This window comes from Chenopodium album, chromosome 6 (assembly GCF_948465745.1).
Source record: "Chenopodium album chromosome 6, dcCheAlbu1.1, whole genome shotgun sequence".
Classification (NCBI taxonomy): Eukaryota; Viridiplantae; Streptophyta; class Magnoliopsida; order Caryophyllales; family Amaranthaceae; genus Chenopodium; species Chenopodium album.
In genome coordinates, this window is record NC_137839.1 from 78,666,145 (window position 1) to 78,680,753 (window position 14,609).

At 34.9% G+C, this 14,609-nt stretch overlaps 2 protein-coding genes across 2 annotated transcripts; both read left to right on the plus strand.

The window, feature by feature from the left end:
- Window positions 1–463: 463 nt before the first annotated feature.
- On the plus strand, window positions 464–3,868 carry LOC145636502 (heavy metal-associated isoprenylated plant protein 8-like). The gene is made up of 5 exons (XM_081688077.1): window positions 464–785; window positions 894–1,068; window positions 1,305–1,516; window positions 3,020–3,110; window positions 3,318–3,868. Exons 1-5 carry the CDS (start codon window positions 777–779, stop codon window positions 3,749–3,751), a joined length of 921 nt encoding a protein of 306 aa, XP_081544203.1. The 5' UTR covers window positions 464–776; the 3' UTR covers window positions 3,752–3,868.
- Window positions 3,869–7,750: 3,882 nt separating this feature from the next.
- Window positions 7,751–13,336, plus strand: LOC145636503 (oligopeptide transporter 3-like). Its single transcript, XM_081688078.1, has 6 exons — window positions 7,751–8,378; window positions 9,692–9,789; window positions 11,157–11,726; window positions 11,829–12,084; window positions 12,189–12,371; window positions 12,479–13,336. The coding sequence occupies exons 1-6, from the start codon at window positions 7,878–7,880 to the stop codon at window positions 13,091–13,093; spliced, it is 2,223 nt and encodes a 740-aa protein (XP_081544204.1). The 5' UTR covers window positions 7,751–7,877; the 3' UTR covers window positions 13,094–13,336.
- Window positions 13,337–14,609: the final 1,273 nt, after the last annotated feature.

The window sequence follows — 14,609 nt, forward strand, 5'->3', positions numbered from 1 at the left end:
TTCGAATAACGGAGATAACTCGAGATAAGATGATACTAACAATCCTAATTGACAACGTTGATGTCAGCTATATTTTTATTTAGCAAACAAGTCTTTCAATGATGGTACAAGATTTTAGAACACTTGTTCAACAATTGTACGTGTTTTTGAGTTGTACGTATGTATGTTATAGTTAATTTCAAAGTTATTAAATACACACTATTACATTATAGAATTCAATTCATTTTGATATGTTTTGCAATATAAATTTATATAATCAAGACAATTCCATACATAAAACCCTTATATAGTGTAAAACCTAACTCTAGGTTTGATTCTCATCGTGTCTAAACTTATCCCTTCTCCTCCAAATGGACCCCTTTACCTTAAAAACAGAAAAAGGAAAATAAAAAAATAGGTACCACAAGTATTTCTAGTAGTTTCGTTAGATACACATACACATAAACCCAAAAAAGAAAAAGGAAAAATAATAAAAAGAAAAAGGTAAATAGTTACCTCTATCTAAAATCTATGTGGTGGTCTCGAAAAGACCTAAGACTTGGTGACGCAATGGCTGATATTGGTTTGAGCACAACATGCAATAAATACTTTCGACTACATTTCTTCTCACCACAAAAATGAAATTACAGATCACAAAATTAAAACACGTACTAATGCGATACTACTTTACTATTGCTATATAAGAATACAACTAGCAATATAACACGTTTAATTTCTACAACCAATATTACTACTTACTTTCTTCTCGTTGTATCATATTCTTAATTTCCGATCTCATGGGAGAGGTACGTACTTATGTTTTTTTGTTTTTATTTTTAAAAAAATTACACGATTGTATTATACTTTGTTTAATTTCTTCTTTAAAGACTAATTGTGTGTCTGTTCATTCACAGGAAAAGAAAGAGATTGTTGCCGGAGGAGAAGGTCAGGTTGAAGAGAAGAAGGAAAAGGCGAATACCGACGAAGCCAAGAATAATAATAATGAGATTATTGTAATCAAAGTTGACATGCATTGTCAATGCGAGGCTTGTGCCAAGAAAATTTCTAAAGCTCTTAAAGGTTATCAAGGTATGTTATCTACTACAAGCTACTATTTTATCTTTGAGATGTACATGTAGGCCAGGGTTGATTAGTTTTAAATTTTGTACATAAAATTGTTTTAAAGTATGCGCATTGCATCTTATATTGATTTATATTCATCTGTAAACTTCTTTATTTTACAAAATGATATTTAGTACCAATTAATAATTAAAAGTAATTAAGTAATACGTAAAAATTTGAATTGGTTGTGAATGAATTAAAAGGGGTGGAAGACGTAGCAGTGGACCGAAAGACGAACACAGTAATGGTAAAAGGGAAGACAGATGAAGCTTTGAAGTTATGTGACCGAATTCGCCACAAAACTGGACGTAACGCTCAATTACTTTCTCCCTTGCCTAAGCCTCCTCAGGAAGAGAACAAACCTAAACAAGAAGAGAACAAGGATAAAAAGACTGAACCTGCGCTTAAGGATCAAGTATGCAACATAACATACTTTCTACCCTTTTACATTATGCATCTTTATTTTCCTTGCTTTATTAATCTTTTTATGTCTTTAATTTGTTCTATGATTTGAGATAGATGCATGTCCACTAATTAAAGAGGATATACAAATATTCTATGTATGTGTTACTTAAAGCAAGTTCTTTTTTTTTTTTTTTTTTTTTTTTTAAAAAAAAAAATTAGTGGTTGAGTCACTTGAGTGTGAATTAACTTGCAACCTTTTTATCTACCATCTGAAAAATGCCGGATTTACAAAATTTATATGTGTCACGTACGTGTTTTACTTTTATCAGAATTCACTAAAAGTCTTTCTAAAACCGTAATATGATGATGTATAAAAAGGCTAGAATTTGTTAGGGGACTAGCTTTCGATTTAGTCATGACTCTTTGATTTATACTGCTAGCTAGACATCCACTTACACAATAAATGAAGCACCATAACGTAAGTGTGACTGAAAGAGGAACGAAATGTATGGATCTCTATATCCATGTATAATTAGTTATATATAGTGTTGATTGTCATCTTGTTTAACATAAAATGAGAGATTAATTAAAAGATGGAGATAGTTGGTGGAATAGGGATGGTAGGACAGACATAGTTACAAGGAAAAGAGAAAGTATAAAGTAGTACTCCGTACAGTACATACTCCACTGTTAAAATTAAATGGTAAAATCCAGCATGTGGACTGGTGGAGTTGTCGTATATGTTAAAACTGACAGGATTAACACAAGGCCAACATTCAAATGCCGGTGAGTGAAAAAGATATCGCACATTTTACAATGAATTCCGATTCCGGATCACATTTACTTGTATTTGCCGACACCACAACCACCCTATTATATTGCACCGTACGTACCAACTGCTGCATTCCATTTTCATACGTTTAAGCATCTTTCTTTTACGTTTTTGGACACATTTATTTCGCCCTTTTTTTACCTTATTTGAATTTGACTCATGCTAAATCATAATATTACATGTTCGTACAACGTGAAATCAAGTTGGGTCAATATTTGAAACCTCGCTCTCACCAATATAATAATTCCAGCCCAACATATAAAATGTGTGAGTCATGCATCTACCCATCCGTTAGCTAGAAGTATAATCCATCATAATTAACTAAATGTCACTGATTTTTCATTTTATAAAGGGCAATCAAGTTATATGGTGTACGCCCACAATAAAGATGAAAAAAATAAAGCATTAATGCTAGTCAATTTTGTTCAATTTCATCATATATATTTGAAGATGATTAGCTTGTATTGATGCTTACATTCAAAACCACCTTTAATTTGTCTGGAATTTTGCAAAACTCTCTCTATATATATACTAGACATTATATTTTTGACAGATATGAATTAAATTAAAGTGATTGTAACAGTTTTATTGAGTATAATATGTATCAATGATGGTTTACATATATATATTTGTCATATGGTTAACTAATCATGTTAATTATATGCATGTTTAATTTGGCAGCCACCTCCCGTAGTAACAATGGTACTTGGAGTTCATATGCATTGTGAAGCCTGTGCGCAGCTCCTACGGAAGCGCATTCGAAAGATTAAAGGTATGTTTGTGACATTGTACTAAGTATGTAACTATGTGGCATACAATAATTCATACAGTAATACATTAGTACATGCATGTTTTGCACACTTTTTTTTTTTGGTACGTACATAGTGTAGACGTGTAATACCCCATATTAATTTTATAATTGTACGTAATATATGCATGATTGTTTGAGATGATCTGATGATTATCTATACATGAACAGGGGTAGAGTCCGTAGAAACAGATGTAGGCAAGAGTCAAGTGATTGTGAAGGGTGTGATAGGAGATCCAGAGGCATTGGCTAAGTATGTGCATAAGAAGACAAGGAAGCAAGTGTCCATTATCAAGGCTGGTAACGAACAAGATAATAAGCAAGACACGACAACGACGCCCAAGGCTAGTAGCAATGAACAAGAGAACAACAAGAAAGATGATGATAATAAGGAGGTCATTGATAACACAATAATTGATCAAGATGTTAAGATGATGATGATGAATAATATGATCAACAGTTCGAATGATTATTATTGGCCATCATCAGCAAGGTATGACTACATGACAGATTATTATAATAATGATCATCATCATTATAATCATAATTATCAGCCTCCTCAAGTGTTTAGTGATGAAAACCCTAATGCTTGCTCTATTATGTAATGTAAACCCTCTACCCTATATATAATAGCTTGTTATAAATTTTGTAAAATAATTATTGCTTTGAATTTTATTATGTAATGTATTATAAATTTATATATGATTAATGATTTTGTGTAATTATTATGTTTATATTATATTTGATCAACTTGATCTAAAGTCAAGTCTTCGTTAATATAATCCAAAAGACTTGAAATAATTGCGCTTTGTTTCAACATTGATGTGAATGGTGAATTGAAAACTGAAAAGCAACAATTGTGGCGTATTGTTTAAGCATGGGAGATATTTCTTAGCTACATGGACCTTTTTAGTCTGTTACGTTAAGTGGACTCCATTTCTCCTCACCCACACCATCAAAGTATCAAATCATCCTCTATTATACATACAATAATACATCCATCACTTTTAATTAATTGATGGATTATTATTTTGAAAGAAATGTATTTATACAAATCAAACAATGGGTATTAGAATTAATAAAGACTAATAAATTGTTTGATCATACGATGGGTATGTAGGCTTGAGTTGTGTTTTGAATATTGCTGGATTAACATGAAATATAATCCGACATGGCCCAAATGATATCAGCCTTTCCAATTACAAGCAGCAAAATGAGCAAGAGCTGTTTTATGTTTTTTCGTTAAAGAAGAATGGATCCATCTTTAGGAATAAGTTATCAAACATGCGGATTATTGCTTTTCCTCGAATAGAATGGGCCTATACATGAAAAATTATTTGGGCCTACCCACACTTTTCCAGTTTTCCTTTAAAATCCTACTCCCTGCCCAGGAGTTTCATCGCAATTGGCAAGGGAGCCATACAACAAAACACCATAAAAGATTAAAATCTACTCTCGTACCTTTTTTTTTTTTTTTTTTTTTTTTTCTTTTTTATTTTGGAAATCTACTCTCGCACTTACACCTTAGACCATAGGTCATACAATTTCTTCCTTATTACTATCGCTATTTCAAATTAGCCGATATGTTTTATTATTACCTTTGTCAATACACAATTCTATATCAATTCCCTCTTAATATAATGAAGTTTATATTGGGAGGGTTAGGTCTAACAAAATTTACATGACTATTTCTTTTTATCTTTAAGTCACACAAATTAGCCAAAACAATTTATGAATAATTATGTTAAAAGTCAAAACATATCAATTAATCTGATATGAATCAAAGGAAGTATCATAATATAAAAAGGCTTTGGTGGTCCGTAAATGGTTAAAATATAAAATAAAAAATACTTGATATATTGGTGCTAAATAATACAAGTGGCTTTTGAAATTGTCAACTAAAGAGATGGAACATGAGATTATAGATTATGCATACGATCGTCCACTCAAATTCATCTTGAGAATATAATCGATGAATATTATGGCATTGTGGTCCTCGCCTCATCCTGTAACTTTGTCGTACATAAGACTCATTTCTCTAACGACAAATAACACTCAAACAACCAACATCGACGGGTCGTTATTATGTACTTGTACTCTATATTTTCTTTATCTTATAAGCAGCTTAATGCCGCTTAAGGAAGGTCTCGAGTTCGAGCCCCACCAAATGTAGAAAAACTCTTCTTGGAGACTCACCTAGGCCACCATAACACAGGTATTCAACTCGAATCGGATCCGCATGTGTTGAACCGGGTGAGGCAAACTCGAAAAGTATTCCGTAGTATATTAATACGAATTATGCGCAATAGTTTGAAAAGGCTTTTTTCATAGTGATGGACATGAGAGATTGAGACAAGATCTGATGAATCCAAATTCCTTTGTTATAAACGTAGTTAATTAAGGTTTTTTGGGCTAGTCTGCCCAATTCTAAAATAAACGTAGTTAATTAAATGTTTAGAAATTCCACCATAGTAACCCTTAGAACTATGCTGACAATCAAGTTAAATATCTTTGTTGTTGAAAAAAGATGATGGGCAATAATTGTGATGAGAATTCATATTTCTCCCTTTTCCTTTCCTATATGATTAACAAATGAGAATATTGTTTGGTAATGAACTGTTCGATTTGAAATTTTTTATTATTATAGGATAAGGTAGGTATTAGCAAAGATGAGGCTAAAACAGTACAAACTCAATTGCATGAGTTACTGTACACACCAAATATAGGTTACCTCATGGATATAAAAAACAGCCAATTCAGGCAAAGGTAAGATATTAATCTATTCAAGTAAGATGATAAACCATTAGCAACCCAGTTAAATAAAAGTTAACGAATCACACCGAGAACAAGGATTATTTAGGATAAATAGGATCCAAAATATACGTAGTGATGAGTTTGATGACGAGCGCATTGGGTACTATGTTACATGTAAATAGCAATCATTTCACACATTAATATTTATATATGCTCTTTTGTAATCGATCAACTAAGCTTTGCCATTGGAAGTGAGGAATATTCAAACCACATCGTACGGCTCCTTTATTTCTAGAACCAAATATGACATTCGTGCCTGTGGGCCGTGGCCCATTGAAGATATCATGTGGACAAATTAATATTTTTTTTAATTTTTGTAAAAAGAAAATCTAGGCGTAGAATTGGAGCATGGTCTATGATATGTGCATAATGTTCAAACAGAACCCCTATAGGCCTACATAAATACCCACTATTTCCATCATGAAACTTGGTTGGTTTATAATCAATCTCATTATTGTCTCCAATCCATCATTATTCATAATTGGTTTCATGGTTTGAGCTCATTTTATCATTATAATGTTTCTTACTTTATGTGTATGTCAAAGTAGGAGTGATTTTACTAGATTTGAACTATATATACCTAGAGCATAAATTATATCATGAATTGTATAGACAAAAGTAGGAGTGATTGTGTTTTAAAACTCCCTTTTAAAAAGTTGAACATTTGAGCTATATAGATATAGAGCATAAACTACAGCATCTTTTCCTTGGTCAAATATGAGATAAAAACAATTAAAAGAATGGAAAAATCCGACATACGTAGTATGCAAATCGATGATAAAAGGAAGGTATATCCGTATATATGTTGAGTCAAGTGAAATATAAATATGAAGTTCATGCCTAGAGGTGTATTGACTATTGAGTAACAACATTTCTTGTATTCAAGTTTGAAGTTGTATAAGGAGTAACATATGACATGCTAGAATATGCTTTACTAACTTAGTAATGTGGTTTTGTAACACAAGTGGGGTTACCAAAGTGATGAAACATATGCTAGGATATACTTAACACACTCTCTAGCTTAAACATACTAGCTGTAAGTAGTTTGGAATAATAGTGGATTAGAATGATATTGTGGAAACTTGTGATGTGGAGTTAAGTTCAAGAAGATGAACACAATAAATGCATTCATAATCTATCTCTAATCATTTCAAATTAAGTTAGAGAAATAATCATTTTAAAAAATCCATTTTGAAATTGAACTAAGCTAGAGGTGATAAAAAATCGAGTTGGGCTTGACTTTTGTATAAAAATTGTGTCCAAACATGTTGGGCTTTTTTGGCAGAGCCCAGACTTTAATTAGAATTAGAAAAGCGTTTTTAGATTTGTCTAAACTCGTGTTTTTTCTAGGCCGAAAGCATTGGTAGGATTAGGGGTGAAAGTTTTTGAAAAAGTATTATCACTGGTATATTAAATATAATTAGGAACTTTGTAAAAGCATTGGTTGTAAAGAGCGTATCCATGAGATAGCAACAGTTAAGGAAATGACATTCTAATAATGGAGTAAAATGAAAAGAAAGAGGAACGAGGAAACAGAAACAAAGCACAAGGTTAACACAAGCAGAGTCGTCCAGCATCCTAAGTGGACAAAAAGACGGGGCCCACAAGTACGAAATCCACGTAGACATCCAGCGTGGCAAATTTGGAGAGGGCACGTAAGTGTGTCAGAACAAGGAGTACAACACACAGCTCGTGATATTCTCATGTTCTCTTTTTACTCCCTAAAGGTTTCTTCCACTTTTCAACAGTTTGATAGCGCCACCCACCCACCCATTCCTATTCCGTTACAAGGGCAATTCAGTCATTTCACACTAGGACTTGTATTTATACATTGATATGAAATGACATAGTCATATTTATTATTTAGAGAAAAGCAAAGCAAGAATTGGTTGTGAAGAGTACATAATAGAGAGAGAAATGGCGAGCAAAGTGGGTGGAGAGAGAATGGAAGAAGAAGAGAAGGAGGAGGAGCACGAGAGGTGTCCGGTGGAAGAGGTTGCGTTAGTCGTACCAGAAACCGATGACCCGACACTTCCGGTGTTGACATTTCGGGCATGGTTCTTGGGTATGATATCATGCGTTTTACTCATATTTCTAAACACATTTTTTATATACAGAACACAACCACTCATAATATCAGCCATCTTAATGCAAATAGCGGTTTTGCCCATGGGTAAGTTCATGGCCCGGGTTTTACCCACCCGAAACTACAGCTTATTTGGGGGCCGTTGGGGGTTTAGCTTGAACCCGGGTCCGTTTAATATAAAAGAGCACGTGATTATCACGATTTTGGCAAATTGTGGTGTCTCTTACGGTGGGGGTGATGCGTACTCGATTGGTGCCATTACTGTCATGAAAGCTTACTATAAACAGTCCTTGGGATTCCTTTGTGCCCTCTTTATTGTGCTCACTACTCAGGTCTGTTTGCGTTGCTTATCATTTATTTTACTCTTTAATTATTCTTTAATTCCATCTATTAATTTTGAAATGCATACTCATATTCTTATTTGCTATAATATATTTGTACTCCTATTTACCATGCACATATTAATACCAGTACTTTAAATTATTTGTAACAAATGTTTCCTAACCTTTTTTATTTGTCATTTCTTTCTATCTTTAACATATTAATACCATGCATAAATGACATGAATTGTCATAGAGGAATAACTCAAGTGATTAGAGTTCTCTTTCCGGTTTCATGCGATCCTGAAATCGATTTTCATCACTCGAGTCCGTGTGGTTCTCTTAACAAAAAAAAAAAGAAAAAAAAAGATATGTATTTCTTATGCCACAATGATATTATTGTAGGCACATGAACACGGAACACTTGTTTTATTCATGAAGATTATTTATTGTTCGCTTAATTTACATTATTAATTATCAATTTTTCTGGTACAGAATATATAAGAGAGAATTGAATCGACTATAAAATTTGAAGTATAGTGGCAATTTTACTAAAATTCTGTGGTAGTAGAGTGAAGAGTGAATACGTTACGAGTAATCAATAATTTGACTAATAGCAGGAATGTGTTGATAAATTAGAAAAGGGTGGGGGTGGGGTAGTATAATGTTGAAAATTGGAATTGGAAATTGTCTGATAATAATTGAAAAATAAAGAAGAAGGTTTTGCATGTGAGAGGAGTGTTGGAGTTGGGTTGCATGTCCCATCCTTATTCAATCCATAGGTTTACATTTCTTGGAAGTTTCCCATCTCACCTTTCATTTTTCTTATTTTGGACTTTTCTTCTTCATCTTCATTTTCCTTATTTTTTGAGCTCTCATCACATGCAATTTTTGTTTCATTTAATTACAATTTACAAATAAAGGGGAGAAAAGAGAAAGCATGCAAAGGGAATCAAGAATTCCAACTACAATTTTTTTTACTCTGGCATGTATTTACTACTATAAAAGATATGAGATGACAGTGTATAGTAGAAGCCCTATTTTATTGATATAATTTTACCACGGGTAACAAGATATTGTTAAGAGATTATAGTATACGGCCTAATTTATATGACAACCAACTACTACATATGGAGTCGTAATTTGAAATGGAAAAACTAATCTAGATTTATATCACCATTACTGTGTGATAAAGTTTTTGCTACTCCACAAGTATGATATAGTGAGACTTGTTACTTTTTCTTTTGTGAGTTTTTATTAGGTTTGTATATTTTGAGCATTTTGTATAATGAGGTCCATTAAAAGTGTAAAATATGCTTGATCAGATAATTGGATATGGATGGGCTGGGATGCTTAGAAGGTATCTGGTTGACCCTGTTGAAATGTGGTGGCCAGCAAACCTTGCTCAAGTCTCCTTTTTTAGGTTCGTTCTTCAACCTTTCTTTCTCTTTAATTTCATTCTACATACATTGCAATTTGGCAGATGTTGTTGCCAATTTGCAATGGTCACAGATTCTGTTTGGAAAGTTGAGGCCTACGTCGTCTGCCTATTTGTAATCAGATTGATCGATACGTATGTATTTGTCTAAACAAAGAGCATCGATTCCACTGGATAGACTACTACTTGCCCATCCTTCTCATTCACAGATGTTACGGATTGGAACTACTAGTGCTTCAATATTCCCATCTTACAACCATCTTTTATTAGGAATAACATGCTTTCCTGGGACTAATTTATCAACTCCCTAATTAACTTTCGATAATTTATGAGCATCAAAATGAAACATGCTCACGCCCTGTATTTTTGTTTAACAAATATGTTCTTAACATTACCTTTCGTTAACCAATAAAAAGGAGCAAGCCCCAGTTACTCATCCTGAGTAACGAAATTTGTTACTCAAGTGGCATATATTGTAATTTTACACAAAATTTTTTTATTATTAATCTTTTTTGTTTTTTAAAAAAAACCTTCGTCTTCTTCAGAACGTTGAGTGCGCTTCAGGGCTTCACCACCACCACCAGTTTGCGCTTCACCACCATTACCCACGATCTCTGATCTTCTTCCACGTTGTCCCCCTTTTCTTCTTCCTTCCTTCCCCGATAACAATGGCTTCAAGCCCTAAACGCCGCTTCGCGGTGGAACAAAACGAAACCCTAGGAACAAATAGTTTTAATTAGGGCCATATCAACCCCTTAGGGCTAGCATCTTGTTCCAGCGAAGGTGTTACTCTTGCAGAGGGAAGGAGGAAGAACGGTGGAGAAGAAGAAGGGTACTGATGTGGGAGAATGGAGGAAGAAGGAGGGTGTTGTTGAGGATGGAAGGAACTCATCCATTGCTATGAAATATGCTGTGGACGTTTTTACCCCCAACTTAAAATCACGAAATTACATCCGTGCCCCTTGAGTTACATTTGTTGTTACTCAGGATGAGTAACTTGTATTTTCCCAGTAAAAAGCTAATTGACTTTTGGAAGTAAGAATTTTCTGCTAGAAAAGATGGTCGTTTCACAACTTCTATACCAGATATGAATTCATGCTAAAGAGCTACGGAGTAAGAATTTGTCACCCTCAGTTTTGTTAGCTAGTCATCGAGTATATTCGTTCTTTGTGCACATACAAAATGAATCAAGGAAAATGTATTGCAAGATTCTCTAAGGCTAACTCATGTAATAAAAAAGTAATCAGTAATATTCGAGTTCTATTGATGTAGCAGTAACTAATGTAATTACTTGTGTAATCTTATTCTTCTAATACTAAAGATATCTGATTATGATTAACTCAATGCTGCAGAGCACTTCATGAGAAGGAGCACAAACAAAAGGGGCTTACCAGGATGCAATTTTTCCTCATCTTCTCTGCAGCAAGCTTTGCCTATTATGCTCTGCCTGGCTATCTGTTTCCAATTTTGACCTATTTTTCATGGGTGTGTTGGGCCTGGCCTCGAAGCATTACCGCTCAACAGGTTGGATCAGGTTACAACGGGCTAGGTGTGGGTGCCTTCACCCTGGATTGGGCCGGCATATCTGCCTACCATGGCAGCCCTCTGGTGGCACCTTGGTCTTCCATTGTCAATGTTGGAATCGGATTTATCATGTTCATATACATAATAATCCCGCTGTGTTACTGGAAGTTTGATACGTTTGATTCCAGGAAATTTCCAATATTTTCCAACAAGCTTTTTCGGTCTAATGGACTCAAGTATGATACCACCAAGATTCTCACCCCACAACGTGACCTCAACGTTGCAGCTTATAATAGTTACGGAAAATTATACCTTAGTCCTCTCTTTGCCCTTTCAATCGGGTCTGGATTCGCAAGATTCACTGCCACTCTTACACATGTTGCTCTATTCCATGGAAGGTACGCTGCTTCAGTCTATGCAAATAACCAGATTACATTCATCCAGTAGTCAGTGGGTTGTAAGTCAAGTCTTTACTCATGTTGTTCGGATGTGCTGTGCAGGGAAATCTGGAAGCAGAGCAGATCTGCAATGCAAAATGCTAAGAAGGATGTACATGCTAAGCTGATGAGCAAATACAAACAAGTGCCTGAATGGTGGTTCCTGATCTTGTTAGTTTTGAGTGCGGCATTTTCAATCCTGATGTCGTTTATATGGAAAGATGATGTGCAGCTGCCCTGGTGGGGGATGCTTTTTGCATTTGCATTGGCTTGGGTTGTGACTCTTCCCATTGGTGTCATTCAAGCGACCACGAACCAGGTACTACCTACATGCTCTAGAGTCTAGGCTTCGGATTTTACTTTATCTGGTTAATCTATTTAAGGATTTTCTGGATTTTAAACTCGTTTTCTGGATCAATGCAGCAACCTGGGTACGACATAATAGCACAGTTCATATTTGGGTATGTCTACCCTGGAAAACCCATAGCCAATCTGCTTTTCAAGATATACGGGAGAATCAGCACCGTTCATGCTCTAGCCTTCCTGTCTGATCTAAAACTTGGGCACTACATGAAAATCCCACCAAGGTCAATGTACGCAGCTCAGGTTTGTACATATCTTCAGCTGTCTATTAGAACTTTCAGTAAATGAAGATTAGGTTTGATTGCTTGAAACTCACCTATTTTTTCCATTCTTTTCTTAACAACTCACAGCTTGTCGGAACACTAGTTGCCGGTGTAGTCAACCTTGCAGTAGCATGGTGGATGTTGGGCTCCATTGACAACATATGCGATGTGGAGTCTCTAAATCCTAACAGCCCGTGGACATGCCCCAAATTCCGAGTCACCTTTGATGCTTCTGTTATCTGGGGCTTAATTGGACCTCAAAGGCTTTTTGGACCAGGAGGGTTGTACAGGAACTTGGTGTGGCTATTCCTTATCGGAGCAGTATTGCCTGTTCCAGTCTGGATACTCCACAAGATCTTCCCTGAAAACAAATGGATTCCACTCATCAATATACCAGTCATATCATACGGGTTTGCAGGGATGCCACCAGCAACGCCTACAAACATAGCTAGTTGGCTGGTCACTGGTACCATATTCAACTACTTTGTATTCAAGTACAGAAAAGAATGGTGGAAGAGGTACAACTATGTTCTATCAGCAGCCTTGGATGCCGGGACAGCCTTCATGGCTGTTTTGATATTCTTCGCTCTCCAAAACGAGAACAAGAATCTGAAATGGTGGGGAACAGAAATAGATCATTGCCCCTTGGCGTCGTGCCCAACTGCCCCAGGGATTATAGTGCAAGGATGTCCTGTCCATTAACCACCATGAAAGCCTTGCAAATATGCCATCATCAAGTTAGTGTAGGGAGTATTATTATTGTTTATGAAAATGTTACTCCACATTTATAGTAGGATGAGAAATAGTTTTTGTGAGAAAGAACCCCTCAATAAACACATTGATAGAAGTGTTATCCTATTGAACCTATTTAGTGTGGTTGAAATTGTTTTGTGATCAATTTTGGTTAAGCTGATCACTGGCCGTTAAAGTACACAGTTTCTGATCCTTTTTGCTTGTGCATAAGCGTCTGGTTGTTAAGACACTCTGTGACTCTGAGGTTTAGAAACAGGGCTGGCATATCCTAACTGCTTTGGCCTAAGTGTGATGTAGAAGCTAATCGGTTTAACTTGACCTTGCAAACGTGGGATCAATTGAACCAAAACAGAAGATGCAAGCAAGAGTGTATTCGTGCTAGCATTGAAGCTCAAGTTTTAATTAGTAGTAAGTTGTACAGTAGATACCAGATAGTATTTCAGACTTCGGTATGTATGGCAGTTGATGAATTTCTTTCAAATGTATGCCTATTTTGAAAAGTAAAATATCACTTCCTTTTTCTATTGTTCAATTCAGGGCTTGTTCTCTTCAACTTAATTTCAGTTAAGTTCATTTCAGCTTAGGTTCTAATTTCCTTCTTTCATGAACAAATAAGAAAAGATAGTACCAGTCTTTTAAAATCCTAATTTGAGCGCTACAAAATCATAAAACCTGATTCAAATTAATTACTCAGAAAAGAAATGAAAAATAAGAAAAGATAGATTTAACTCTGTGCTAAAGTTAAAAGACTTGAAGAAGAGAGGACAGACATGTGTAAGCTTAAAACAAAGCTTTAGATTCCTGACAATTCCAAAAAGGGCAAGTATTGATCACGAATATATTTCACAACTAGTAGTAAAGCTATGTATTGGATATGATAATGGAGATATTTACATGATTTTTATTAAAAATGTGGAATTTACTGTAAAGCTTCTAATTCCTCCCACAATTCCACAAATCTGTTTTTCTTTTAAGGTCAGAAATTCTGGAGAAGAATTTGTTACTCCGAAATGGCAGACTCCTCCATGCAATTTCTATAACCTCATCACTTATCACAGTCATCAGACAACGCAAATGGTGGATGGATATGAATGTAATTCCAACCAAAATATACGAGAATTACAGAGTAAACACTACAACCTACCAACAAACAGCTGATTGCTGATACGTTCGTTGACTGTTGCTATTAAACTAATAGAATAGCTACTTCATCCAGCAGAAATAACCACAGGTATAAGGGTAAAAAAATAATAATAATAACAGTTCCCAGCTTGAAAGTTGGTTTGTAAAGGCAGAAAATTGCGATCTACTTCCAAACTTGCAAAATGCAATTTATGGCAGATAGAGCAATTGCTGCAACTAAATGTCGCCCCCATTAGATCTAAAAATAACGCCACTAGTAGAGCTTAGTGTGGTTATCAGATGGAAAAATTGCCAATAAAAGTTTTGAAATGCCAGATAAAGC

Bases quoted from the DNA above. Each gene is read 5' to 3' on its own strand.
- LOC145636502 (XM_081688077.1), top strand. The intron at 1,069-1,304 runs GTATGTTATCTA...ATGAATTAAAAG, and splicing joins AGCTCTTAAAGGTTATCAAG to GGGTGGAAGACGTAGCAGTG. The intron at 1,517-3,019 runs GTATGCAACATA...TTAATTTGGCAG, and splicing joins AACCTGCGCTTAAGGATCAA to CCACCTCCCGTAGTAACAAT.
- LOC145636503 (XM_081688078.1), top strand. From the start codon at position 7,878: ATGGCGAGCAAAGTGGGTGGAGAGAGAATGGAAGAAGAAGAGAAGGAG. The intron at 8,379-9,691 runs GTCTGTTTGCGT...ATGCTTGATCAG, and splicing joins TTATTGTGCTCACTACTCAG to ATAATTGGATATGGATGGGC. The intron at 12,085-12,188 runs GTACTACCTACA...GGATCAATGCAG, and splicing joins TTCAAGCGACCACGAACCAG to CAACCTGGGTACGACATAAT.